This window comes from Clytia hemisphaerica, unplaced genomic scaffold (genome assembly GCF_902728285.1).
Source record: "Clytia hemisphaerica strain Z4C2 unplaced genomic scaffold, Clytia hemisphaerica genome assembly, whole genome shotgun sequence".
NCBI classification, from domain to species: domain Eukaryota; kingdom Metazoa; phylum Cnidaria; class Hydrozoa; order Leptothecata; family Clytiidae; genus Clytia; species Clytia hemisphaerica.
Genome location: NW_027103316.1, coordinates 88127 through 115982, shown reverse-complemented (window position 1 = coordinate 115982; position 27856 = coordinate 88127). Strand labels below are relative to the sequence as shown.

Below are 27856 nucleotides of genomic sequence, written 5' to 3'. Positions count from 1 at the left end.
TTTATTTGTTGTTATCAAATTGTGTATCGGGCAAAAATAGATCATAGATATTATTGATAAGTAAGAATCAACTACAGGCACCCTTTGGGCTCCCATCGATGTCCTTTGATGCATACTTAGAATAGTTTCAAATACTTAAGTTGAGGCCAACAACCATTCAAAAGAAAAGCATAGATAAAAAGGTATATGAAGCAGTTTACGGTGTAAGTCTCTATAACTCGAACATACGCTAGGAACAAAAAGTTATGAAGACTAAAGGTTTGTTAAGTTAGTCAAATGGCCATGGAACTTACTTGAGTTAACAAGGCTTCAAGCTATTCACCTTTCTAAAAAATACATATTTTTCACCGCAGGATGAGACAGAAGAACAAAAACAAGCGAAGAAACAAAAACTTGTGACGGGTACTGACGCCGATTTACGACGTTTAAATTTGAAACAAGCGCGTCTTTTACTCAAAGATTTTGGTGTCTCGCAAGAAGAGGTAATAATCGTAACAGTTCAATTAACAGCGACAAAAGCTACAATAACTTTGGAGAATCATGCTTTGCTAAGATAGAGAATTTTTTCATTGACGTATTTCCTCGAAAGAGCCATTTGATAGAGGTGTCTATTGAGGTATGAGCACTAGGCTACTACTGACTACAAAGTTATCACTTTATCCATCCAATTATATACCATTGTTATGGTAACTCCAAAAATATTCATCTTGTATCACCTTTTAGATAGAAAAACTGTCGCGTTGGGATGTTATCGATAAAGTGCGAACGATGTCGACAGCTGCTGCCAAACAAGGAACTACTGAAGTTGGTAAGTTGGCTATCAACAGCTATGATAAAACAGTGTTTTATATAACACCATACAATATAACAATAAACTCGAATGTCTATCTTTAACTTGTACTAGTTTTGCATCGATAAAACAAACCTTTGTGAATTTTCGAAAGCAATTTCGTTTCTCGTGATTATTCGAATTATGGACACTCCACCCTACTCCAAAACTTTTTTCTTCTCTAAATATCGTGTATACGAATCCTCTCTAGCAGTCTCTAGTATAACCACCTTCGTTCGAAATGACTTACAAAAGTATGGGTATTATTATAATTGATTCTTTCATTCATTCATAGCGATGAATAAATTCGCGCGTGGATCTCGTTTCACGGTTGCCGAACATCAAGAGAAATATAAAGATGAATGTCAACGTATCTTCGATTTACAAAACAGGTAAAACAATAACCCTCTTCAAACATCCACAACTTCATTAATCATGCTATAGCTCCTAGAGACTTTATAGAGCCTTGCAATGTCAATTGTTATTGTGAATATTCAAATAAGGAATACTTGAATTTTCATTACATCAATCAGCTCAAATGCCACAGGTTTAATAATTTCTGGAATTGAAAATATCTTGTAGTCCGTAACGGTGACATTGTGGAAAAATTATAATACTTTAATTCAGATAAATGATAATTAACTCATAACCGTAGACTAAAACCATAGACATTTAGCATGGTTTGAAACGTGAGGAAGCCTGCTACTAAAATTCCTCCATCTTTCAGAGTGCTGTCATCAGACGCCATCTTATCATCCGACGAAGAAAGTAGTGGTGAAGAGGGCAGTGACATTGAAGACCTTGGTAAAGACTTGGAAAGCATGTTGTCCAATAAGAAAATATCATCAGAAGTATGTCATTGTTCTCTTAGCGTCACCACTTTTTTCCTAGAGTCTTAATATGGTGACGTAATTCTATGAAATCCGATTCAGTTAGGGATCGCAACCAGGAGAGTTTCCACGCTTGCCGAGTTTTTTTTTGTGTTTTTTCAAAATCATGTTAGTTGAAAAAATATTTAGACTATTTTGGCCGTGGCTCCTTATTTCGTTAAGTATTATCTATTGGCATTTACGTATGTAAACCCTTGATATGTGACTTGGGAGCCGTGAGTAGTAACTCAAACCTTTTCAAATAATTTTAGGAACATGAAGAAGAAGAACGAAGGGAACTTCAAAAATTGCTGAGTCAGGATAAATCAGAGAAAGACACCAAAGTTGCAACCTCAACACCTAAGCTCAATGGTATAATCAATTGATTACGTTATAGATTTTACTTTTATCTTTTGTCCTTTTATTTCAATATGATACTTCTTTTGTAATGATACACGCTTGTTTTTTTAAAAGGACCAGTTAAATTTGGCGGAGTCTGAGATTGTTTTTAAATTTTTATTATTCCTAAATCTGAGGCTGGTGCTCTTATAAAATTGTTCTTATAAATTTAACAAAAACGTGTACCTCTATTTTTCGGTATGAACATAGTTCACTCTTTCTAATTCGATCTTCAAGGAATCAAGAGATTTCTTCGAACGAGGGAAAGATTCGATTTATAGGATTCATTACTTTCCGCTCAGAGGGGACCATTATTAAGTTCGAATTACAGACATATTCGAATTTAGAGGTTCGAGATAGAGAGAGTTGGCTGTATCAAAGTGTCCACTTTTTACAAAACATATATATTACTTATTTTGTCTCCTTTCACTAATAAGCGTTTCTTCTCATTCTTTTATTTTTTCGAAGCAGCTCCGCCAGAGAAAGAAGACACCACTCCGATATTCGAGGTAATAAACGCTTTCGATTTTTCAGAAGTTTATTGGAAAATCTTCAATTTCGAAAAGATTGAGATTCAAAAGTGTTGTGTTTGGGAAGTCATTCTATGATTTCATGAATTCCCTAAAATTAAGAAAGTAGAATTCGAGAAATTCCAGTGAAATATATTTTTTCGCTCGTTGGGGGGTACCCCCTCAAACATTCTAGGCGCGATTCCCTATAGAATAAATTGATGATACTTCTTTCCTATCAATAAATATTATCAGTATGTAGGTACGACTTTTATTTTTATTTTATTATTCTTTCTGCCGCCTTTTCACTAGCCTGGAGTCGGTAAACGGTTGATGATCCATCGTACGTTTAACGAAGGTGGACGAGAATTCGTTCGAACGGAAACCGTCAAAAATCCAAACGTCATCGAAGCTTACCTGAGAATTGTCACAAGGGATAAAAACTACAGGTAAGAATTAGTCTTTTCTACTTCAAAAAGTTTATTTGATTAGTGCTAAAGTATCTAGTGCATATCAATATGAAATATGGTTAAAATTGACAGTCATGGACCCTTTAGAAAAAAAGAAATAATCAGTTATTACTTCAACGGGGCTTTCGATCTTAAAGGGTCACAACATCTGAGGCTGAGTGTGTCGCCGTTCTAGTTCGAATTGAACGTGAAACAATCAAATTAATTTTTAATTTCTCTAATGTTTCAGAGAAGTTTTTGCGAGTCAAGATGAAAAACACAAAGAAGATATGCGGCGTGAACGAAGAAGGTACCTATCAATATTTGCTCTCTCAGCATAGACAATGGTGTAAAATATAATGGGATCTTGTTTTTTTTATGAAAATGGCTTTGCCGCCCGTTCGCTTGACATTCAAATAGATTATCATGTGTGGTCCATTTTGAGGATGTGCCTTTACTTTTTTCGATTCTTTGTGGCTTTTGATTCTTTCAACAAAGCGATCTAAGCATCGTTTTTCAGAATACAAGACGCTGTACGTCTGACTTGCTTTGTGTCCCTTATGACTCAAGCATTTGGAGTCGATTTTTAAGAGAACAAAAATTATGAGAATAATGCTTTCTTAGAATTCAAGAACAACTTCGACGTATCAAACGTAATGAAGAGCGTGAGCGATTACGTCAACTTCAAGAGAACATCAAATCCGGCGATTCGACTGAACTACCGTCAGCTGAAGATCAAGCCAAATTGGATGCACTTTCTGATAAACCAACTAAAGTGGTGAGCTTCAAAGTTCTCCTCGCAAATCGGTTTTAAAACACGGTTTAAAAGGGAAAACTTGGCCAGGGAAAAGCGATAAAGCTTTTAAGAAAGAGACGAAGTGACCAAAGATTTTCAAAAAGTAACGAAGACTTTAATTCACATCCAATGATCTCTGTAAGGCGTGAAACAGACTGAATTGTTATAAAATTGACACTTGTCTCCACGTTAATATATGGAGCACTCTGTCACCAAAATGTAGATTTTCCCCTTAAAGGTAGCGATCATTTTGTTCTTTTTTCTTTTGTTCTAGATGAGGTGCGGAGCGTGTGGAGATTTCGGACATATGAAGACGAACAAGATGTGTCCGAAATACACAGAAGCCACCAACTATACCAGTCCTGATGATGATTTCAATACTGATGAAATGTCTCAATTATCTTCACAAGACAACCTCATTAAAGTGGAGGGAACCAAAATCACTTTGGGAAAAGCTTTACTAGAAGCGTGAGTTATTGTTTTTTTCTTACCAACCAACATTCTTATCCGACACTAGACGTCACAGGTTTTTTTTCTACGCAGTAACGATCATTTGGGGACTTTTTGACGTCTCTTGCAATAACGAAAAAATCGAATTTGCGTTAAAACACATGACAAGCTTTTTTTCCTGAAAATCACCAAAGTATAACTTCGAGAAACCGAATAACGATATCTGGTTTTTGGCAAGGCACTCACTTCATCTTTTCTTATTATGTACGTCAATTTTCTAGTTTGATTAGTGGCTTCGCGTCACTCTCTATAAAGAGTCGTGTTTTATGTGATTAGTAATCGAGGGCTTAAAAGAGAGAGTCTTTCAAATGTTTTCATGCGTTCTATGGGTTCTACAATCAGCCGGTCCTGCACTGTATGGAATGAATGGAAAAAAAAAAGCATTTGAATGAAGATCCCTTCGATGTGTTACGTTACCTTAGATGACTGAACTCAAAACTCACTATAAACCAACCTATCCGAACGTCACCCAGGGTGTGATTTACTCCATTATTTACCCCTAAAAATTCGTGTTTTCTGTTTTAGTCATGAAGATATGAAACGTAAATCGTTAACAATAAGAATTCCCAAAGATAGCGGTAAGCTCAGTTCATACTTTTGTGTTGTGGCCAGATTTTCTTTTTTTTAGCGGGTTAATGAGGTCTTGAAATGACATGGTCTGTTTTATGTAGTTGCTTGAGTGATTTCTGAAGTTTAAAATTCAAGTGCTAATTCATGAGATAAAATCTGAAAGAAATTTTTCTGTAAGTTGGTAGTAGGAACTTTATTTTATTGCTTTTTTAGTCATTCCAGTGGCGACTCCGCCAGTGAAGAAAAAGCGGCGCCCCACAACCTCAACACAAACTGACGCAGACTACCTTGTTGTAAGTAGGCAATTTCCCGCCTCACCGCCTTTATTTTAATGAAAATATTTTCGTGAAAGTCTCTTTGGATAATTTTTTTTAACCTTTAATTAACTGGAAAGCTATAAGGACTTGTCCATATCACTCAATGCGCGAAAAGATTCATGGGAATATTATCCTACATTATTTTTTTTATCCTTTTGTTCAATTTTTTTGTTTCCATAGCGACACCACAAGAGTAAAAATCGACGAAGAACTAATCCAGTGGTATGTCTTTCTTACACTCTCACTATCTGTACTTTATTGACTACTACAGTACTAAATATAACCCAGTAGTAATTATAAGCGAACAAAGTCGAGGGCGACCTGAAGGCTCTATTTTCTTTAACTGCAATCATGGAAAAATTTTTGAGACAAAAGGGATTTCCCTGTGAAATTTTAAAAACCATAAATGATTTTTAAGCGCGTTAAACTACAGTTGGAAAGTAGAGTTTTAACTCTGAGTTTTAACATGAGACTAATGAATTTAAAAGCACAAATCTGCTCCAATAAGGCTTGGAATATAGCCTAAAAGCCACCCAACCCCTCCAAAATCGAAATATTCAATGAAAGAAAGTGGGAGTGCTAAAATACCAATTCTCGCCCGAACTTTAAATTCTGAAAAACGTTAAAATACACTAAAATCTCAATATATTTCGACCATGGTTGTGTCTACCCGAAGGTAGGAGGGCTACTCCTTTTCCTTCATTTCTCCACTTACCCATGACCCGTCTCTTTAGTTATTGAACATCAATTGTCTCTTTGGTTATCGAGCATCAATCAATTGTCTCTTTAGTTATTGAGCATCAATTGGAGAGACATAAAGTACCATTTTGGAATCTTTTGTTCTCACCCGGCTGGGTTCAGCCCTCTGTCCGGATATTTTACCATATGCTACAGCGACGAAGTAATAAGGATACCTATTCGTTTTTTACATGATCTAAATGAGGAATGTACATTCTAAAAATACTTTGAAAATTATATTTTAATGTTTACATTAGTTAATGACATCAACACCTGTGTAATAAAAACCTGATATGAACTTTATCACATTCTCTTTGCAGGTTGCTTTCAATGTGGTCTTGGAGAATATCGTGACTAAACTCAAAGAAGCACCAGATGTATGTATTTTTATCCCCCAATGACTACTGTAAGACCGATTAGCGTGGTTGTCTGCAACATTTTTCTATAAGGAGCACGAATCCGATAGTGGATATCAGCAGCCTATTCTTAAATGACCTGAACAATTTCCACGGAGATATTCTTATATTAAGACGTTAATTGAAATAAATGGAAAAACTTTGAATAATTTTGAATAAGGTATATATAAGTTATTACAATAGTAACGACGTACACACCACACCTCTATTAAGCTTTGTTTTGAAAAGCAATATTTGTTGTGATGATTTCAGAGTTGGGCATTCCACGCACCAGTATCTGCCAAGCTCGTCCCTGATTATTATAACATTGTGAAAAACCCAATGGACCTACAAACCATTAAAGAAGTAAGAGAATACATTTAAATTGTTTAGCTTTTTATCAGCGTTGACTTCAAAGGTTGAGGGTAATTAGTGGACTCCAAAAAACTGTGTTTTTTTCAGTTTCACTACACCATAACATTTTCCATTTATTATTTACATGTAAACTTTCTAAAGCAATAAGTTATTACCATTTAGTTGACAAGCTCAGGATGCTTTGACTGGGAGATTACTAGGCTGCACGTATCACCTCTGATATGTTTTTATATAGGGGCTGTGTATCGTGTATCAAATTCCCGTCCTAGAGTTACCCCCGTCTTTGTGTTTTTTAGGTTTACATGTAAATGTCCTAAAGCCATAGTTTTATATGAGACATGGGTTAATACAATCATTGGATTTCTCGGGATTTCTGGAAATATTTAGCACAATTCAAAAAGGTTACCCCGAAATTAGTGTAAATTGATTCTGGGGATGCGTGCAGCCTGGGTGATAACTTAAGTTTTCAAATTCGTTTGATAAAAAACGGTCTTTTGCATCTGAGGAGCTCATTACATTAAAAGTTTTATTTTTACATAAGTGTTCCCGTTTTATAGATCAGACACATATTTCATATCGGGACAGTGTCTTCCTAGTGTTATATTGTGCTGGTTAAGACAAAGAATTTTTTTTCTTTTCCCTTTCCGACCAATCTTGCTCCACGTGCCAATCCAATGTGAAAAAGCTTGTGAATTAAAATTGATGAGTAAGCAAACGATATCACTCTTATTTAAAAGCAAAACCTTTAAACATTTCAGAATATCAACAAAGGGATCTACCACACACGTGATGACTTCTTGGAGCATGTTTCATTGATCATGAACAATTGTCTTCTTTATAATGGTATATATCTTTCAATGTGACTTTTTGATGCAGTGAATCTTGTTTATAATGACCATCAAAGTCTTGTTAAAAAACAACCCTTTTGTTTTGTTGTCAACATATCGAAGTCGCCAATGAATTCTTCAAGTCTAAGTTAATGCAATTTCCGATTAGAATCCGAATATTCTTTCTATTGCCACCGGCATGCTATTTTTTGGAGATAGGCGGAGAGACAGGGTGTTTAATGATTACCAATTGCGCTTATAGGACAACATCATCCTCTGACGAAAGTTGCGGAAAATTTGGTCAATCTTGCTCGAGAAGAGCTCAAAGCGGTAAGGATCAGAGTTAAAAAAAATACTTTATCGATAGAAAATTCGTCGGTAAAGGTTTTTCCATAACTAATAGATATGCAAAGTTTCAGTAGAAATTAACACTTTCCACCCTTACAAACAATATTTAGAGGTTTTTCCGTTTTTTAGAAAGAGAAAGATTTGTGTGAGATTGAAAGAGAAATCAACCCATTGCTGGACGAAGACCCGCAGGTAAATGTTGTTTTGTACATGTTACAGAATCAAATTATCATGAAGCTAAGAAAGAAGTGTTATAGATTGGAAAGCTGGCAAGTGTACGTGGACTATGAAATTGAAGAACAAAGTCCATCAGACTTTCCCATATATCTTTATTCTTCATTAGGTTGGACTGACATTCATATTTTGTGAAGTACTATCAAGTCTCAAAGCTATACCTGAGGTATGCGTTGGTGCCATTGACTTTTATATAAACCCTAAATCCCGCCCTAAATACAGTTTCTCAGTCCCTGCAAAACAAATTCTTTGATGGGAGTTTTTGGAATCTGGTACCCTAATGGTACCACTACTAAAAGAGGGTGAAAACATTTTTATATTTCATTAAAGTGTAAATGACCCACACTGAGTAGTGCTACTATTAGGGCACTACTTCTCCAAAAACTCCGATCAAAAAGGTGGATTAACAAGACATGGGAACAATCCCAGACAAAAGTTCCCTAAAAATACGAAACAAAGGCCATTTTAATCACTTGGGAGATTCCCTAAACTGATACCACCATAGGTAATTTGGCAAATGGTCAACTTTTTCGAAAATGTTGAAAAGAAAATGTTTTCAAACATTTAGTTGGAACACAAAAGGTCTACAGACTTTGCAAAAAACAACCCGCAAATTCAGTATGGCAGGTGTCAACTAAACTACTAACAAAATCAAATAAAACTACATTAGATTGGGTAAAAATGGGTTTTTAGTGTTTACTTGGCCTTTTTCATTGATTTTTGGATTGAAGACTTTCGATTTCGATTTTGCGTAAGTTTCTGAAGAACGACCGTTAATAACGAAATTACCTTATCGGGGAAAACTTCGTCGGGGAAAGGTGACGAAATTTTGGACAAGTGACGAATATTTTCCCCGACGAAAATTTTCCCCGGCCTTAATGCGTTTACCAACTACCAGCAAGTGACGAATTTTTCCCCGACGAAAATTTTCACCGACGAAGTTTTCCCCGATAAGGTAATAGAGACCTTTTTGTTATCAAACTTTTCAAGCTTATAACTGTTCTCTCTTAGTCGTGGCCATTTCACCAGCCAGTACCTGTCAAAATTGTTCCTGATTATTATACTGTCATCAAAAGCCCCATGGATTTGGAAACTCTTAAACAGGTAATATCTTTTTCACCCATTTGTCACACAACGTTCATTTAACGTTCAATGGACAATATATTGACGTTGAAACAACTCGGTTGGGAATATCAGCCTTTTTGGACCTACCTCCGGGTACCCCGGTGGAGGTTCTATAAATTAACCCATGTCCGTTCGTTCGTCCGTCTGTCTGTTACTAGCTTTTCTCAAAGTTGACTCATTATTTTTTTCTGATTTTTTGCACAATGATGCAAAATGGCAATGCCTAAAATGTGACGGAGCCCGATTTTTGAGAAAACAATTATTTGGGCAAATTTGGGCCAAAAACTACCTAAAAATAGGGTTTTTTGGACTTTGTGCAAAATTCTGTAATTACTTTTTTCTGATTTTTTGTACAAAGAGGGAGGGCAAGATTCTCTAAAGAATGGCTGAAGTGGTTTTTCCTGGAAAATTCTTATTCGCCTTAAAAGACGGATTTTCGTATTTTGGGGAAATTCCCTTTAACCAAATAAGAAAATATAGCTTTTCTCAATGTTTACTCATAATTTTTTTCTGATTTTTTTCACAATGATGCAAAATGGCAATGCCCAAAATGTGACGGAGCAAGATTATTAAGGAAAATTTTTTTGGGCAAATTTGGACCAAAAACAGCTTAAAAGGTTTTTTGGGCCTAAATGGTTTAAGTGATTTTCGTATTTGGGGAAATTCCTTTTTACCGTTTTACATTATTCAACACACAAGCTTTATTTTTCCATTCTGAATTTTTGTACAATTATTGTCACTTTTTTCTTATTTTCATCTGATGTTAATCATTAGGTAGGTCCATTCAGCATGTTGCTTGTTCATTTTTGATAAATTTCTTAATGATAACCTCTTGTTTCTTCACCTCTTCCTTCGTGATATCTGCATATGTTGCCCGTTTTGGTTCTTTAGCGACGTCTGCTTTGTTATAGCCATAAGTTCCTCCATTTTCTTCTCTAGATTATGCAATCTAGTGTTGAAAACAGATTCAAATATTTGCTGACCTCCATCTTGACATTCTGCTTTCGTTATTGTTTGCGTTATTTGGTTACTTCTGACTCTTTGCTTACTTGTTTTGATTTTTTCCAAAAGTATTTGCGTGACTGTAACACATTTTTTACATTCGAAGTGTCGGCTTTTGTATTGCAGACAAATCTGAATTTGAATGCGGGAAGCTCCGAACAAGCATAATGAACGAATCTCTGGCATTTCCTGCATTGTAACATGTCATTATCCTTTATTATTTAATTCGTGAAGCATTTGTTGGCGGTACAGGATCCATATTTTTCAGCATTTTCAGTGGATTTTTCATCGATTATTGCCATTCTTTTTCATTCATTCACATTAGTTTTTAGATGGTAATAAAAAAACTCCTTTTGAAAATGCGTACTGATGATACATTTACTTAAGCCGTTCCTAGGTGTCAAAGCTATTTTCTCGAGCTTAGTAATAAAAAGAGTAAAATCACTTTCTCTTCTTAAGGATAGTGCAGGTGGAAATTACATTTCCTCCCTCCTCTTTCTTCCATTAATCTTTTTGGACCTACCTCGGAGGTCCTATAAATTAACCGATGTCCGTCCGTCTGTTACCAGCTTTTCTCGAGATTGGCTCATTAGTTTTCTCTGATTTTTGGCACAATGATGCAAAATGGCAATGCCCGAAATGTGACGGAGCCCGATTTTCGAAATATATGCCGGAAAAACTGTTTTTTTGGCATTTTCTCGAGATTTTATCATTAGTTTTTTCTGATTTTTCGCTCAAAGATGCGTATTAACAATGCCCAAAACATGGCCGAGTCTGATTTTTAAGAAAAAAATTTTTCCCGGCCGAAAATGCCGGAAATCGCCATTTTTCTGTATTTTCATTGGACTTTTTGGACCTACCTCCGGGTGCCCCGGTGGAGGTCCTATAAATTAACCCATGTCCGTTCGTTCGTTCGTCCGTCCGTCCGTCCGTCTGTTACCAGCTTTTCTCAGGATTGGCTCATTAGTTTTTTTTGATTTTTGGCACAATGATGCAAAATGGTAATGCCCAAAATGTGACGGAGCCCGATTTTCGAAAAGAATTCATTTCCGGTCGAAATATATGCCGGAAAAACCGGTTTTTTGGCATTTTCTCAAGATTTCATCATTAGTTTTTTCTGATTTTTTGCAAAAAGATGCGTATTAGTAATGCCCAAAACTTGGCCGGGTCCGATTTTTGAGAAAAAATCTTTTCCGGTCGAATATGCCGGAAATCGCAATTTTTGCAGATTTTCATCAGACTTTTTCCTTATATTTCGTTGTTTTTTCACACAAAAACATTATTAATAGCAATGCCCACCATGAAGCATGGTTCAATCGTCAATAGAACTGAGTTTTGAAGCCGGAACTTTCTAAAAATCGCCGGAGCAGCCCATTTTCGCCGGAAAAACGGTATTTCTTGATTTTCTCGAGCTGTACTTTATATTTTTTTATGAAATTTTGCACACTGATGCAAAATGATAATACCTAAAATGTGACGAAATGCTGGAAATTGCCGTTTTTGCAGATTTTCATTATATTTTTTCGTTTTATGTCTTTGTTTTTTTTCAAACAAAAACATTATTTATAAGAATGTCCACGATTAAGCATGGTTCAATTTTCAATGAAACTGATTTTCGTACAGGAACTTTCTAAAAATTACCAGAACAGCCGAGAATCGCCGGATTTCTTGACTTTCTCGAGTTGCTCTTGTATTATTCTGCATTTTCATACTATTTTTGTCATTTTTGAATTGTCTTATTACAATCTTCAGGTAGGTCCATTCAGCATGTTGCTTGTTAGGATCTAGTTGCGATTTCTTTTAAAAGATTTGTTACAAGAGAATGGGAATTTCTTGAAATTTTACTCTTCGAGTGATTTTTTCGCTTTCGTGAGTTTTTCGCATTATTTTTCGATATGGATTTTCGATTTTCACACGTATAAAAACCATTAGCCTATTGAATAATTGATCGCTCTATGTTGAGTAGGTGAAACGTTAAAGTTTTCGAAAAGGACTACTAAAAAGGCCAGCTCAGCTGTGTACGGATTGAAGGCCTCTTTTCTACATAATCATATACACACAAATAGCTTTGTTTACCTTTTTCACTGCCTTAATCTTTCGAGCATCTTGTGATAGAGCTCGAGGTCCCTTCTAAATAAATTACCCCCCTGATGGGACGTCATCAATTTTTGAAATGCCAGCATCAGCATTTACGTAAGCTTGCATACTTCAAAGCTTCAAAGCATTGTATTGACTGCAAGTTAGCATGGTGTTTTTACTTGCAAGGAAAATCCCTTACAAATTTATATTTTCACAATAACCCTCACTTTGATGGGTTACCATTTTCAATGGCCTTTTCAGCCCATTAATCATCCAATTCCTGGAAATATACATAGCATATTTGCAATCCAAAAGATTTTCAAGGTCACAACACTTGTCAATCTTGAGATTTTAGGGTGGGGACACTCCCCCCCCCCAAGATGCTTCCCCTTCTCAACTTCAGTTGAACTAGAGTCTGATAATGCATGTCTGTGTATGTATCTGTGTATCTGTTTTTCCGTCATTTTTGGACCTACCTTTGGAGGTCCTATAAATTAACCCGTGTTCGTTCGTTCGTTCGTTCGTTCGTCCGTTCGTTACTAGCTTTTCTCGGGACTGGCTCATTAGTTTTTCCTAATTTTTGGCACAAAGATGCAAAATGGTAATGCCCAAAATGTGACGGAAATTTTCGAAAAAAATTCATTTCCGGCCGAAAATGCCGGAAATATGCCGGAAAACCGGTTTTTTGGCATTTTCTCGAGATTTCATCATTAGTTTTTTCTGATTTTTTGCACAAAGATGCGTATTAGCAATGCCTAAAACATGGATTAGTCCGATTTTTGAGAAAAATTCTATTCCGGCTGAAAATGCCGGAAATATCCCGGAAATCGCCGTTTTTGCAGATTTTCATTGGACTTTTTCCTTATATTTCGTTGTTTTTTCACACAAAAACATTATTTGTAGCAATGCCCACCATCAAGCATGGTTTAATTGTCAATAAAAGTGATTTTTGAAGCCGGAACTTTCTAAAAATCGCCGGAACAGCCTATTTTCGACGGAAAAACGGTATTTCTTGAATTTCTCGAGCTGTACTTTATATTTTTTCATGAAATTTTGCACACTGATGCAAAATGGCAATACCTAAAATATGACAGAGCCTGATTTTCAATTAACGTACTTTTCCGGCCGAAAATACCGGAAATATGCCGGAAAAACTGGTTTTTTGGCATTTTCTCGAGATTTCATCATTAGTTTTTTCTGATTTTTTGCACAAAGATGCGTATTAACAATGTCTAAAACATGGCCTAGTCCGATTTTTGAGAGAAAAATTCTATTCCGGCTGAAAATGCCGGAAATATCCCGGAAAATCGCCGTTTTGTTTTTTTTTTTCAGATTTTCATCGGACTTTTTTTCTATATTTCGTTGTTTTTTCACACAAAAACATTATTGATAGCAATGCCCAACATCAAGCATGGTTTAATTGTCAATAAAAGTGATTTTTGAAGCCGGAACTTTCTAAAAATCGCCGGAACAGCCTATTTTCGACGGAAAAACGGTATTTCTTGAATTTCTCGAGCTGTACTTTATATTTTTTCATGAAATTTTGCACACTGATGCAAAATGGCAATACCTAAAATATGACAGAGCCTGATTTTCAATTAACGTACTTTTCCGGCCGAAAATGCCAGAAATATGCTGGAAAAACCGGTTTTTTGGCATTTTCTCGAGATTTCATGAATAGTTTTCTCTGATTTTTTGCACAAAGATGCGTATTAGCAATCGCCAAAACATGGCCGAGTCCGATTTGTGAGAAAAATTCATTTCCGGCCGAAAATGCCGGAAATATGCCGGAAATCGCCGTTTTTGCAGATTTTCATTGGACTTTTTCCTAACATTTCTTTGTTTCTTCACAGAGAAACGTTATTGATAACAATGCCCACTGTCAAGCATGATTCAATTGTCAATAAAACTGATTTTTGAAGCCGGAACTTTCTAAAAATTGCCGGAACAGCCGATTTTCGCCGGAAAAACGGTATTTCTTGAATTTCTTGAGCTGTACTTTATATTTTTTCATGAAATTTTGAACACTGATGAAATGTCAATACCTAAATTGTGACGGAACCCGATTTTCGAAAAACATCTTTTTCCGGCCGAAAATGCCGGAAATATGCCGGAAAAACTGGTTTTTTGGCATTTTCTCGAGATTTTATCATTAGTTTTTTCTGATTTTTTGCTCAAAGATGCGTATTAACAATGTCCTAAACATGGCCGAGTCCGATTTTTGAGAAATTTTTTTTCCGGTGGAAAATGCCTGAAATATGCCGGAAATCGCCGTTTTTCTAGATTTTCATTGGACTTTTTCCCTATAATTGGTTGTTTTTTCATTCAAAAACATTATTAATAGCAATGCCCACCATCAAGCATGTTTCAATTTTAAAAGTCGCTGGATCAACCTTTTTTCGCCGGAAAGACAGTATTTCTTGAATTTCTTTATTTTTGCAGATTTTCATTGGATTTTTTCTTTATATTTCTATATTTTTCAGACAAAACAATGCTCACCATCAAGCATGATTCAATTGTCAATAAAACTGAATTTTGCGACCAGAACTTCCTATTTATTTTTTCCCTACAACCATTCCCTCTCCCCCCCCCCCCATCAACAATCAATGATGAATGTATTGTGTTGTGTATTTTCGCTAAGCGCTATATTTTCTGACTGATTTTTTTTCATTTTTCTTTTTGCATTGCTATCTAACTTTCATCATCAGGTAGGTCCATTCAGCATATAGCTTGTTTTTATTAGCAATTGGGCTTACGAATTAATAAAATGACACAGGATTGGATCCCAGTGCGGTTAGCACGTTCGGCTGTTTAATAAAATGAACATACTGGAAGGGTTAATCCAATTTCTTATGGAATTAACAGCTCGACTGTGACATTTTACTACTTGGTTTTGTTTTTGTTTTTTTCATCTATCGCACGAACACAGTAGAATAGAGGTAGTGAGCTTTTCTGTCATTGCACGAACGGTTTTTTTTTTTATATATTTCTATTTTGAGTAATGTTTAAGTAAAGATGCCCACCAGAGGTCGCTCGAAAGTTTTGTTAACTTTGATTTTTGCATTGGTAATTGGGTCATTTGTTTTTGTGGAACAGCGTCACTCGGAGGCCATATTGAATAAATTGGAAGAGAAATTCACTGGTGTACAGAACCTAATCAAAGAAGAAATTAGAAAAACACAAAACGATCTTATTAAAAATAAAAATGAAATCTCGAATGTTTTGAAGGAGCTTGATTATCTTACGAAACCTGAATCAATCACATATAGCAATGAACCAAGCATCAAACTCGTCAACTCTAAAGACATTGCTACTTTTCGAGGAGATATCTTATTTTTAGTCACCTCGGGTATTTCACATAAAGACCACCGTCACTCGATACGCACAAATTGGGGTGATTCCGCCAGATTCACCGCCCACCGACAAAAATACGGTGACATCAGTTATAAAGTATACTTCATGACAGGATTTGATTCGAAAGAAATTAGCAACGCTCGCGTTGAATCGGTAAAGTTTAAAGATATGTTGATTACGAATCGCACTGAACATTATTTTGATTTGGGTAGGCGAGTCATGCTGGGATTATCATGGTCGGTTGAGCATTGTCGTTTTAAATACCTTATGAAAGCTGACGATGACGTGTTCATTCACATTCCAAATCTTTTTAAACTCGTTTACACAGACCCATTCATGTTACAACACGCTGATATGTTGTACGCTGGTCTTATTTATCCCGACATTAAAGTTAATCGAGACAAAGAATCAAAATGGTATGTTTCAAAGGAAGAATGGGCCGAAGATACCTACCCATTATATGCTTCTGGGATGGGTTTTATACTTTCACGACTTGTAGTTGAAAAAATGCGTCCACATTTTGATTGGGTAAAACCGTTTCGCTTAGATGACGTATATATCGGGATGCTAGTGAACAAAGCCAATGTTCCCCGAATCGGAATTCGGGTTATCAAGTCACGGAGAGATGAAAATCAATTTTTACCGCATAACAATCCACGCCGTTGCATATATTATGCGTTTGTCATTGTTTATCATAAAGTGATTTTCAATCAATGTATGGAAAAACTAACTGAGTCTAGTTTATGATTTTCTACTCTGGTTTTAGCATTTAGCCCCTAGTTATTATTGCAATTTTTTAGTTTTCAAAAGTTAAAATCTACTAGGCACTTCTATTCAAAAATCGAATTATTGATATACTCACACTCTTGTATAATAGTATACAGTACACATTTTTTATAAGAATAAACTATATAAGAAAATAAGGCTTCGATGGCCAAAATGTTGAGAAGCTTTGCGGACTCCAGAACACAAAAATACTCTAAAAATAGCGAAAATAAGATCATTTTTAGGCTTAAAACTCAAAAAGTAAAGAACACCCAAAGGCTTTAAAAATGTTGAATATTCTTATTAAAAAAACGTGTACCCGATCCCCTTCACATGACCAAGCGAATCATAGTATTACTAGTTGGATCGAACGCGGGTTTCCTCGGCTTAGGTTACGTGTAATAACCATTACTTTTAATGCTTTTAAAAACCGTTGCAAAAAATTAAAAATGTTGCAAGCTCGCTATTAATTTTAAAAATCAGTCATACAAACAAAAACTTTTATAATCTCTTTAAGGTTGTAATCTCTTTTTAGCTGAAAATTTTTATTTTATTTTTTTGGTGCTTAATTCTGTCACGGATGTCACGAACTTTAACCCTTCTCAGGCAAGAGAAATTGAACCTACTTATTTCCCATTCAAAACGCGCATAGAATGCGCCGTAATCATGACGACGAATTGTATCTAGTGGTTTCTTTGTTTTGGAGGACTACATTTTTTGAAATCTAGCGATAGATTTTAGTTTCGAACTGGCGTTTGTGTAAAAACTACGCGCGAGTCTCGTCTCTAACTCAATGGTCTATTCCTAGTGTACAGAGAAGAGTTAACGTTTTCTCCTAGTCCTACTATATGTAACTGTTAGTAGTTTGATATTGGTTTTGATTTTCCTTGTATTGATTTCATGCTACAATTTTTATGCCCAACCTGTATGATAATGACTGAATAGTCAGTGTAATTAACATTTTTTTATCTGAATTAGAAAAAGATCATTTTTCCTGGAAAAAGGCACAGATTTTGTTTTTAATTTCACTGAGGATGTTAGCTGGAAAGGCTGCGAAACGTCTGAAAAAATTGATTGAGAAAAAATCAATATGTTGTTGCTTTCATTCATCTTTAGATTTTGTTTCATGTGTAGAAACCTAACCTTATAACAGCTGGTCATAATTTTCTTACTGGCACGATAAACCTGTGAAGGCACTTGAAATTTAACCATCTGAGGAAAATAATCCTCCCGTGGAAAATACTACAATAATAATCTTGTTGTGCGCCAGAAAGTCACAAACGAAATTTTCCTGACACGGCGCCCTATTTTTAAACAAAGTCACGCAACTTTGTTTTTATTCCCAATCCTATTAGACGAGCGTGGTCCAAATTCAAGATAGCATATTCGTCAGATTGTTTCTTTTCACCCATCCATTTAGAACTTTAGCGTGGTGGGCAGAAAACAATCACGATCTGATCTCAGGTTACTGAAACCTTGATATGATATACAGTTCCAACACCCTCAAACTTTTGAAAGTCTCCTCAAGCCCATTCTTCTCTAAGGCTCTGAGTCTTGGACAATATAAATGGAGATCTGAAACTGACTTTATTTTACCCTCAATAAACATTGACTCAGAGCTGAGGCAGGATCAAGTTTATCTGCAATGTGCCTTTTCCACAGATTTTGATTTTTACTCCGCTTCCTGCAGAATCGAGAAGCTACGTGGATATCCTGCATAGTTCGGCAGTTCTAAGATTTATTTAAAGTATCCGTTGATATAATGTCCCCCCTCCTCCTGATTCTGTGGAGTACAATGTAAAATGTTCACCCTAATGGAAAAAGGCACAATGTAGATGAATATGTTGTTTTTTTTTCATCAGCGCTGTCAACAACATCTTTACCCGAATCGAGAGCGGTTCATGAGTGACGTCACGCTCCTTTACACCAACAGTCTCAGTTATAACGGTAAGTTTCAATGTCACTTCGGTAGTACTTTCCTGTATGTTTGATTTTCTAAGATGTAAAAGTAGACTGGAGTCATTTATAATGCGTGTAATACAGTAGTATAGGCGTTATATGATAATACGATTATTGTTACGGGATTTAGTTTGTATAAACAAAAATTGTTCCCTGCATTACTTTTTACTTTATTTCTACTATGTCTGAATTAGTCGTCTAGCTTGCTAGACTAATTTAAAAGCTGAGATTGAATTGACGGTTGTAAAGGATCCTTCCACAAAGTTTCGAGTTGAAATCTGATCAAATCAAGATTACAATAATGTACGTGAATCCTCAAATTCCTCGATTTTGAATTTCCTTTTCTTTTTCATTTCTTGATTGTAGGAGCTGAGCATGCGTTTACAAAGACAGCTGAGAAATTAACCAAAGTGTGTGAAGAACATTTGGCCCAGGTATGGAACGACTTTTTAGTGATATAAAAGTATAGGATAAAAATTACGACTGGTTAGTGTTTGATTCTAGAAAGTAAGCCTAGATAAGATATTGACTTAACTAAAGGAAAACAAAAGAAGGAGTTGCTTCAGTAGTTGAAGAAACCAGCAAAACTATTATCAAATAATGAAGCGTATAGGACAGTAGAAAGTCGAATTAGAAAGCGTCAACTCAACGTTGAGCCGTCACAACTTTTCTTCTCAAAAGACGTGATTGACAGTCTTCAGTTAGTATTTCACTGCCTCTCGAACTTATCCTTGTTACTTCAACTTCCATTTTAGCACGACGAGAAGTTATCACAACTCGAGAACGATTTACTGCATGGACCTCTAGATGATGGTAGTGGTGTCAACACAAACCCTCCAAGTGTTGGTGCCATGTCTGATATCGCTGAAGAGCCTAGTGAACAGTCCATGTTCCATTATAATTCTGATCCGTTCAACTTGAACAGCTTAGAGGCTAACCAAGGTATGTCAATTATTTTTTGTGAAAGGTATTACAAGATTCCAAGTTTGCTTGATTTTTTTTCAACTTTAAGTATCCCTTACTTAAGGTTGAAAAAAATCGATTGACGAATTTAGATAAATCAAGTTTTGCTGATGGTATTCGAGAAGTGACTGGCTAACATTTTTTCAGCAGGAATAGAATAAACAAATAGTTTTTGTATGTTTTTGAATGAACCCTAAATTTAAACTTCGACTTGAATTTATACAATTGAAGCTATATTGAAAGCAACCCGCCTTTCTTTTATACTCAGTGCAAGCTGGTAACGAAGATGAATTTATAGATGTCGAAGGAGATGAAAGCATGCTGCAACAATATGCACAACAACAACAGCAACAACAACAAGATGGTCTCGTTCAACCCGATGCTGGTATGAAGTTTATTGTTTAGGTTTAAGTTGTTTTGAATAAGGTAGTATGGGGGGGGTTTCATGGTTGGCGGAGGAGCGGAATCGGCCCTTTTTTCGGACGGAGTGGCGGAATTTGGCGAAAATTTAGACGGAATTACGGAAATTGGGTTCTCTGACGGAGACGGAAAATTAGACAATTTTAGTGCGGAAAAACGGAATTTAGGTAAAAAATTTGCGGAATTTCGGAATTGGTACAAAATTTGCGGAATTTTCGACAAAAATATTGAATTTCAAAGGAATTTTGGTTCAATTTAAGACGGTTTGACGGAAATTGGAGAAAAAATTGACGGAATTGCGGAATCGGGTACCCCCCTGAAACCCCCCCCCCCCCTAGTATTATAACGCACCTACAAGTTTGAAGATTTCTTTAGTAAACATTCAGTTTTTGAAATATGAATTTGGCATTAAATTTAAAACCACCTCTGTCATTAATGCCATCACATCAATGTTGATGACCAAAGCAATCTGAAAAATAATCTCAAAAATTCCATATAGGTCAGCAAATCCGATAATAAAAATCTTGAGTGAAGTTAGAGAGTCTATCACCATATTTCCCTAACACCCTGCCTTGAATGAAGTGCTTGGGATTCGAACACAATCAAATGCGGTGCAAGTCTGTAATTGAAACCTTCACACTACCAATCGAAAGAATGTTAGTGAGACACAGTGATAGCCTTTTTCAGAATATCTTGAAAACCTTTTTCATAAAATGTTGAATACCTTTTTCATTTTTATAGGTGATTTTTCACAAGTGTTTCAACAGATTGGAGAAGACGGTGATGGAGAGCTTGCAGTTGGAGGGATGGTTGAAGGTGGAGGATATACAGCTGCTGGTATGGAAGAGTATCAATACACTGGCGGTGCTGAGTTTGATGGACCAGAAAACTTTGATGGTATGTGTGCTCATTGAAGTGATAATGTGATTGAACTAGAGTGTCCGCCTGCTCAATTATCCTATATAGTAGAGGGCATTTTGTAAAATCGCATGACTGTTTTGTTAGAAGCACTTGTTATACATTTTTGGAAAGCTAAAGGGTAGGGGAATCGAAATTACTATGTTTCCAATTTTTTTTTCGGACACTTTGGTGTGATTTTCGGACAAATATGACGGTCTCAGGCAAAAATCATAGGGTTAAAAATTAATGAAAATTTTAGCTCGAGAAAACGGAGACCTGTTGTATATTTTTGGAAAGCTCTCAAAAAATTAGGATTAGAGATATATTGCAAGTATAGGTGATTTCAGTACCTAACTCGAGATATTGAGCTTCAAAAAGCGCAAAAACTGGACAAAATAGCTGTTTCTGGCTGAAAAACACGGTTTTCAAGGGTTAATATCTCGAGTTAGGTACAGAAATCACCTATACTTGCAATATATCTCTAATCTTAATTTTTTGAGAGCTTTCCAAAAATATACAACAGGTCTCCGTTTTCTCGAGTTAAAATTTTCATTAATTTTTAACCCTATGATTTTTGCCTGAGACCGTCATATTTGTCCGAAAATCACACCATAGTGTCCGAAAAAAAATTGGAAACATAGTAATTTCGATTCCCCTACCCCTTAGCTTTCCAAAAATGTATAACAAGTGCTTCTAACAAAACAGTCGAGCGATTCCAAAAAATCGAACAAAATTCCCCCTACTAATACTTAGGCTGCACCCATCTCTGATATACGGGATACTGGTCGTATAAAAAATTCCCGCCTGAGAATTACCCCAGTCTTTCTGTTTTTGAGTTCTAGAAACTTAAGCTTGATAAATAAGTTTTATATAATAGATCTTTAAATTTCATTAAATTTGAATTAAAGATTTTAGTGGCCAGAGGTTAGTACAATCATTGGATTTCTATAAACCTTTTTAAAGAAAACTGAAACAGGTTTGAATACACGATTAGCATCCCCTAAATCAATACTCATAAACTGATATTTTGCTTCTAGATTTCCAATCCGACTTTTTCCCCACTACGATGGAGGGTGGCGAGAGTGGCCGACCAGGAGGAGGAGCATCCACCGCAGGAGGGAATGTGGGTAACATTGTGGATTTGCTATTGCAAGATCTGGTGCATAGTGATGAAGACGATGAAGATGAATCTGATGACGACATTCCCCTGGATGATGGTGATGATGACATCCCTCTTGACGATGGTAAGTTGTGAGGTCTGTTAGCACAAAAATACTTCAGATGGTGATAAAAGTATGAAATTTGGCACAGATGATCCTTAGAGGATCTAAATCTTAATTTTAAACAGTAACACCAAATTTTGCCACCTGGCCACCTGCCAGATGACGTCATCAGGTGGCTGGGCAAAAATTTATTTTTTTGAAAATATTCAAAAATCCCGTAATAACGAAACTAGTTGACCAAATTTGGTGTTTTATACATGAATCCATGTCAAAATTCTAAGTTCTTTCTGATGCTTGGGTCTTTGGTCAATTTGCTCCAAAATTACAAGGTTTTTAAGTTTTGCCTGGAAAGGCTTGTGATGACGTCATCACAAAACTTTCAACCTCCATAACTTTTGATAGAAATATTTAAAGGCATGCTTTATACCTCGATTTTCATCAGCATTTCATGCTCTTTCCGCTGGAGCAATCAGATTTTGAATATTTTCAAAATAATGATTTTTTGCACAGCCGCCTGATGACGTCATCTGGCAGGTGGCCAGGTGGCAAAATTCGGTGTTACTGTTTAAAATTAAGTTTTGGATCCTCTAAGGATCATCTGTGCCAAATTTCATGCTTTTATCACCATCTGAAGTATTCCTACGTTTTTATGTGCTACCAGACCTCACTATATACACTTTTTGGACATACCTAAGGTAGTCCTTTAAATTAACCCTTGTCCGTTCGTTCGTTCGTTCGTTCGTTCGTTCGTTCGTTCGTTCGTTCGTTCGTTCGTTCGTTCGTTCGTTCGTTCGTTCGTTCGTTCGTTCGTTCGTTCGTTCGTTCGTTCGTCTGTTGCCAGCTTTTCTCGGGATCGGCTCATTAGTTTTTTCTAATTTTTTGCACAATGATGCAAAATGGCAATGCCCAAAATGTGACGGAGCCCGATTTTCGAAAAAAAAAATTTTACGGCCGAAAATGGCGGAAATATGCCGGAAAAACTGGTTTTTCGGCATTTTCTCGAGATTTCATCATTAGTTTTTTCTGATTTTTTGCTCAAAGATGCGTATTAACAATGCCCAAAACATGGCCTAGTCCGATTTTTGAGAAAAATTTTTTTCCGGCTGAAAATGCCGGAAATATTCCGGAAATCGCCGTTTTTCTGGATTTTTAATGGACTTTTCCATATAATTGGTTGTTTTTTCATTCAAAAAGATTATTAACAGCAATGATCACCATCAAGCATGTTTCAATTTTCAATAAAATTGATTTTTGAAGCCGGAACTTTCTAAAAATCGCCGGAACAGCCGATTTTCGCCGGAAAAACGGTATTTCTTGAATTTCTTGAGCTGTACTTTATATTTTTTCATGAAATTTTGCACACTGATGCAAAATATCAATACCTGAATTGTGACGGAGCCCGATTTTCAAAAAAATTCATTTCCGGCCGAAAATGCCGGAAATATGCCGGAAAACTGGTTTTTTGGCATTTTCTCGAGATTTTATCATTATTTTTTTCTGATTTTTTGCTCGAAGATGCGTATTAACAATGCCCAAAACATGGCCAAGTCAGATTTTTGAGAAAAATTTTTTTCTGGCGGAAAATGCCTGAAATATGCCGGAAATCGCCGTTTTTCTAGATTTTCATGGGACTTTTCCATATAATTGGTTGTTTTTTCATTCAAAGACATTATCAATAGCAATGCCCACCATCAAGCATGTTTCAATTTTCAATGATATTGATTTTTGAAGCCGGAACCATTTTAAAAGTCTCCGGAACAACCTATTTTCGCCGGAAAGACAGTATTTCTTGAATTTCTCGAGCTGTACTTTATATATTTTTATGAAATTTTGCACACTGATGCAATATGACAATACCTAAAATGTGACGGAGCCCGATTTTTGAAAAACATTTTTTTCCGGCCGAAAATGCCGGAAATATGCCGGAAATATGCCGGAAAAACCGGTTTTTTGACTTTTTCTCGAATTTTCACTTTTAGTTTTTTCTGATTTTTTTGCAGAAAGATTCGTATTCGCAATGTGCTCAAAAATGACCTAGTTCGATTTTTGAGAAAAATTTTTTCCGGTATTGCCGGAAATCGCCGTTTTTGCAGATTTTCATTGGATTTTTTCCTTGTATTTCTATGTTTTTCACACAAAAACATTATTGATAACAATGCTCACCATCAAGCATGATTCAATTGTCAATAAAACTGATTTTTGCGACCAGAACTTCCTATTTATTTTTTCCCTACAACCCTTCTCTCTTCCCCCATCAACAACCAATGATGAATTTATTGTGTTGTGTATTTTCGCTAAATGCTATATTTTCTGAATGATTGATTCATTTTTCTTTTCGCATTGCTAACTAACTTTCATCATCAGGTAGGTCCATTCAGCATGTTGCTTGTTTTCTTTATAAGCAACCAGGTTACTAAGGCTCGAGCCCTGAAATTTGCCAATTTTTTAAAGATTATCTAAGCATGGCAAACGATAGCCGTTGACCCAATAAGCATAAATATGGTATAATATCAGGTGTGGTCAAAGCAATTTTTTCAGAAAATGAGCTAGAAGACTAAGCAACCACAGACCTCACTCGAAAATTGGAGATAAAAAATGTGTACCTAGTACGCTTCCATCTCAGAGAAAAAAGAAAAAAGGACTCCTGCCTCAACATTCGATAAAATATTAAGAATCTGAGATTATTTATTATGTAAGATCCATTTCCTGTCTGAAACGAAGCTCACTACCACGTAGCGTAGATGTAACAGTTGAGTTTCCATTTCGCCGCACCTCCATGAATCAAATGTCTTTACAACTCAAATTTTCTCGATTTTCCTAAAACTCCTCCAATAAAACAAGAATATAGAGAATAAACTATACACTACAAAATAGACTATTTTGGGTCTCTAATTTGGACTAATTTGGCAAGGGATTAAATTTGGCGAATCAAAACAAAACTTGCCAAATTAAATCCTCACAAAAATTTCAAACACCAATCACTCGCCAAATTAAACCCCTGCCAAATTTAACAAAAATAATATTATGTGAAAAATCACAACTTGTTAGTATATTTTTTAGTAATTTTCACTTTTTTCAGTGTCTCAAAACTTCATATTCACCAAATTAAATTCCCGGCAAGTTTTACGAAATTGATCTATCACCAAAATTAATCCACTTAATGAATGTACTCTCTTTAATACTGTACTGACTTTATTACTTTAAGACTGATTTATTTGATTGTGTTCTTCTCATACAGGTGAAGAAGAAGACTTTGAAATGGATGACGACACACGTGACATGACACGCGATGATGACGTCACACGTGATGAGGAAGAAGACCAATCACAACAAGACATGGATGGATCCAATGAACAAATGGGAGATGCAGATGAAGAGAATAATGTTAGTGGCGAGCAACAAGATGAATCGCTTGAACAACCAGTTCTCAGTGATGAGGAGGAGGATGTCGATTTCGAAGATGTGGCTGAAAGTGGATGGTGATAGAAGATCCTTGTGTTTTATGACTCGACTCATTCTTCGCATATCGATCAATATCTTGCTCGTAAGAAAGACAACATTGTTGAAAAACGAACGTGTCTGGTGTTTGAATTAAATGTCTCAAACGAAAGTTTTTCGACAACACCGTCGATGGATGGACTCTCGATCGCACATGACTCAATTGATTATTCGCATATCGATCATTATCTTGTTCGGCGCGAATGAACGTAAACATTTTCGGCTCCATCTGTGTCTAATGTCTGAATTAATTGTCTCGAAGGAAAGTTTTTTCTGACATTGAGTAAACACCATTGACGGATGGACTCTCGATCGCATATAACTCAATCTGTCCAATGAAGCTATATCTATTTCCATTCATAAGGAGAAATAGATGGAAAATAGATGAAAAATTGATGGAAAAATATCGAATTGCGAACTCTTTAAGAAAAGCAAAATTCCATGAATGAAGGATGAAATTGCTTAAGAAGGAATTAACGTGCTGATTTTTCCAGAGCTGTTTGCTATTACAGAACGTGGACCAGTTTCTTGCATCTCACCATTTAAATAGAATTTATCCAATGTGTACTGTACTCTATCAATGTGAGATGGAATAAGGGTCAGTTGTTATGGGGGAATACCCCTCCTGTATTATATATTTTTTACTATTGTATGTAATTTTTAACATAACATTAAAATTAAAATAACACTGATAAACAAACTTTTTACAGTTTAATTGATCTAGGTACTACCATGTATCCTGGTCGAGTCCTCGTTGCTTTTTCTCTACGGACTAACTCGAACACGGTTTGCTCGATTTATGGAGTAAGCTGTATTAGGCATCTTGAAAAAAACGATAACTTTTGAAATATTTATCCAATTGACTTGAAATTTAGCAAGTGTGGAAACAAATATGAATTGGCATCTTTGGTGAAAATTTTGACATCATTGATGACTTCATCGCTACCTGATGACGTCATCATTCTTTGAAAATACCGAAAAATAGGACTCCTCTCTAACTTTTTTCACTTTTTTACTCAAATTTTGTGAGGCAACTCCACGTGACATGTATTTTTGGGGCAGAGGATCGATTTTTTGCGACCTATTGGTATCGTGTATCTTACAGACCGGCCAAAAATTCCCCTTTTTTGCCTTAAAACAGCTTTAGAATACTGTATCTAGCGATTGGAAAATTCTATTGACTTGAAATTGTGACAAGTTTTAGGTATTGATGATAATACAAACTTGCAGCCAAAATTTCAGCAAAACCGAACGAGTGGTTATGCTGAAAGTGAGCATTTTCGGTAAAAGACGGACTGGTCCCGAGTTCCGACAGCGGTGGTCAACTTGTATTTTACAGAGCATGGAAACGAATTTTTTTTGGGTTGGCAAACGATATCATCCACCAGGATGCAAGTGAAAAATTTCAATCTGCAGACCTAGACGGGGGTTCGGTTATTATCAGGGTTAAGGTTGGAGCTCAAGAAACGCAATACAATAAGGCTGAAGGTCTTTTTAGGAGCACCCGTACCGTGAGACTTATGAAACTTAGGATCCCTTAGGTGCACCAGTAGGGTTTGAACTTATTTCTTAAATTAAATTCTGTAAATTACACGCTATTAATATTTGTGAATGGCAGTGTTCTATACCACGTCTTGGGGCGTAAGCGGTTACAGGTTTTTTATTAGAACCCAGTTTATAAAAACAATGAGGCTGAAATTCGTCGGAAAATTAAGAACATTGTAAGAACATGCCCAGCCTCAGTTCAGAAAAAAATGACAAGAAACTACAATTTTTCCCCTTCTCAAGCAGTTTTAACCGAACTTAAGGATGGATTTTCTAAAATCGAGAGTCAAATATTGTCCAAATATTACCAATTTTAAGTGCTCTTTATTTTGCATGATATTGTCGATTTAGAGTAGTCTGAAAAAGTAAGAACGCATTTTAAGAACATTTTAGTCTTAAAATTTCTAAAAAAATAAGCACATCCAGGCTCAGTCAAATTTTAGGTGTTCTAATAAAAAAAACGTGTAGGCATTTGGATTTAAAAACAAGTTTGCTTGCATTTGGTGCCTCCTATCTCGGAGACCTATTTCTCCAGTGCAGGTACAGACAAATTTCAAAGAAAAAAACTTAGAAACACTTGAAAAAGTCAGAAAATCAGGATGGAAGATAGGAAAGTAGAAAATCGGGGGAAAATAAGAGACCATGCATCCTGGTGGATAATATCGTTTGCCACTTTTTTTCTGTTAATGGTCTCTTTTATTGACAAATCAGCCCTTCAGGAACAAATTTCATTCAAATCGAGGCCCCGCCGAGCTTTGTTGGCTTCAAATCCTACCAAAGAGTTTGACTTCTAGCCCTTCGGGCTTATACTTCATTGCTCGAGCCCCCACCGAGTAAAAACTCTCGAAATCGTTTCGA

At 35.9% G+C, this 27856-nt stretch overlaps 2 protein-coding genes across 3 annotated transcripts in view; both read left to right on the top strand.

Annotated features, from left to right (window-relative positions):
- Window positions 1–26166, top strand: part of LOC136813846 (transcription initiation factor TFIID subunit 1-like) — a 43294-nt gene extending 17128 nt beyond the window's left edge. The window contains exons 18-44 of one of the 2 annotated variants that reach the window (XM_067070348.1): window positions 354–482; window positions 724–808; window positions 1125–1221; window positions 1557–1680; window positions 1971–2070; window positions 2569–2606; window positions 2919–3055; window positions 3306–3365; window positions 3680–3833; window positions 4126–4319; window positions 4887–4939; window positions 5145–5224; window positions 5429–5470; window positions 6307–6363; window positions 6655–6747; window positions 7515–7599; window positions 7846–7913; window positions 8061–8123; window positions 8275–8331; window positions 9177–9269; window positions 18353–18437; window positions 18816–18883; window positions 19205–19391; window positions 19681–19797; window positions 20574–20729; window positions 21770–21976; window positions 25194–26166. In XM_067070348.1, the coding sequence (XP_066926449.1) occupies window positions 354–482; window positions 724–808; window positions 1125–1221; window positions 1557–1680; window positions 1971–2070; window positions 2569–2606; window positions 2919–3055; window positions 3306–3365; window positions 3680–3833; window positions 4126–4319; window positions 4887–4939; window positions 5145–5224; window positions 5429–5470; window positions 6307–6363; window positions 6655–6747; window positions 7515–7599; window positions 7846–7913; window positions 8061–8123; window positions 8275–8331; window positions 9177–9269; window positions 18353–18437; window positions 18816–18883; window positions 19205–19391; window positions 19681–19797; window positions 20574–20729; window positions 21770–21976; window positions 25194–25438 (2874 nt within the window). In that variant the 3' untranslated portion in view covers window positions 25439–26166. Of the gene's footprint in view, window positions 1–353; window positions 483–723; window positions 809–1124; window positions 1222–1556; window positions 1681–1970; window positions 2071–2565; window positions 2607–2918; window positions 3056–3305; window positions 3366–3679; window positions 3834–4125; window positions 4320–4886; window positions 4940–5144; window positions 5225–5428; window positions 5471–6306; window positions 6364–6654; window positions 6748–7514; window positions 7600–7845; window positions 7914–8060; window positions 8124–8274; window positions 8332–9176; window positions 9270–18352; window positions 18438–18815; window positions 18884–19204; window positions 19392–19680; window positions 19798–20573; window positions 20730–21769; window positions 21977–25193 lie in introns of both variants that reach the window. The other variant, XM_067070340.1, reaches the window with a different exon arrangement.
- Window positions 15306–16975, top strand: LOC136813762 (beta-1,3-galactosyltransferase 5-like). The gene has a single exon (XM_067070259.1). The coding sequence runs from the start codon at window positions 15387–15389 to the stop codon at window positions 16470–16472; it is 1086 nt and encodes a 361-aa protein (XP_066926360.1). The 5' UTR covers window positions 15306–15386; the 3' UTR covers window positions 16473–16975.
- Window positions 26167–27856: the final 1690 nt, after the last annotated feature.

Coding starts and splice junctions, on each gene's coding strand:
- LOC136813762 (XM_067070259.1), top strand. CDS start 15,387: ATGCCCACCAGAGGTCGCTCGAAAGTTTTGTTAACTTTGATTTTTGCA.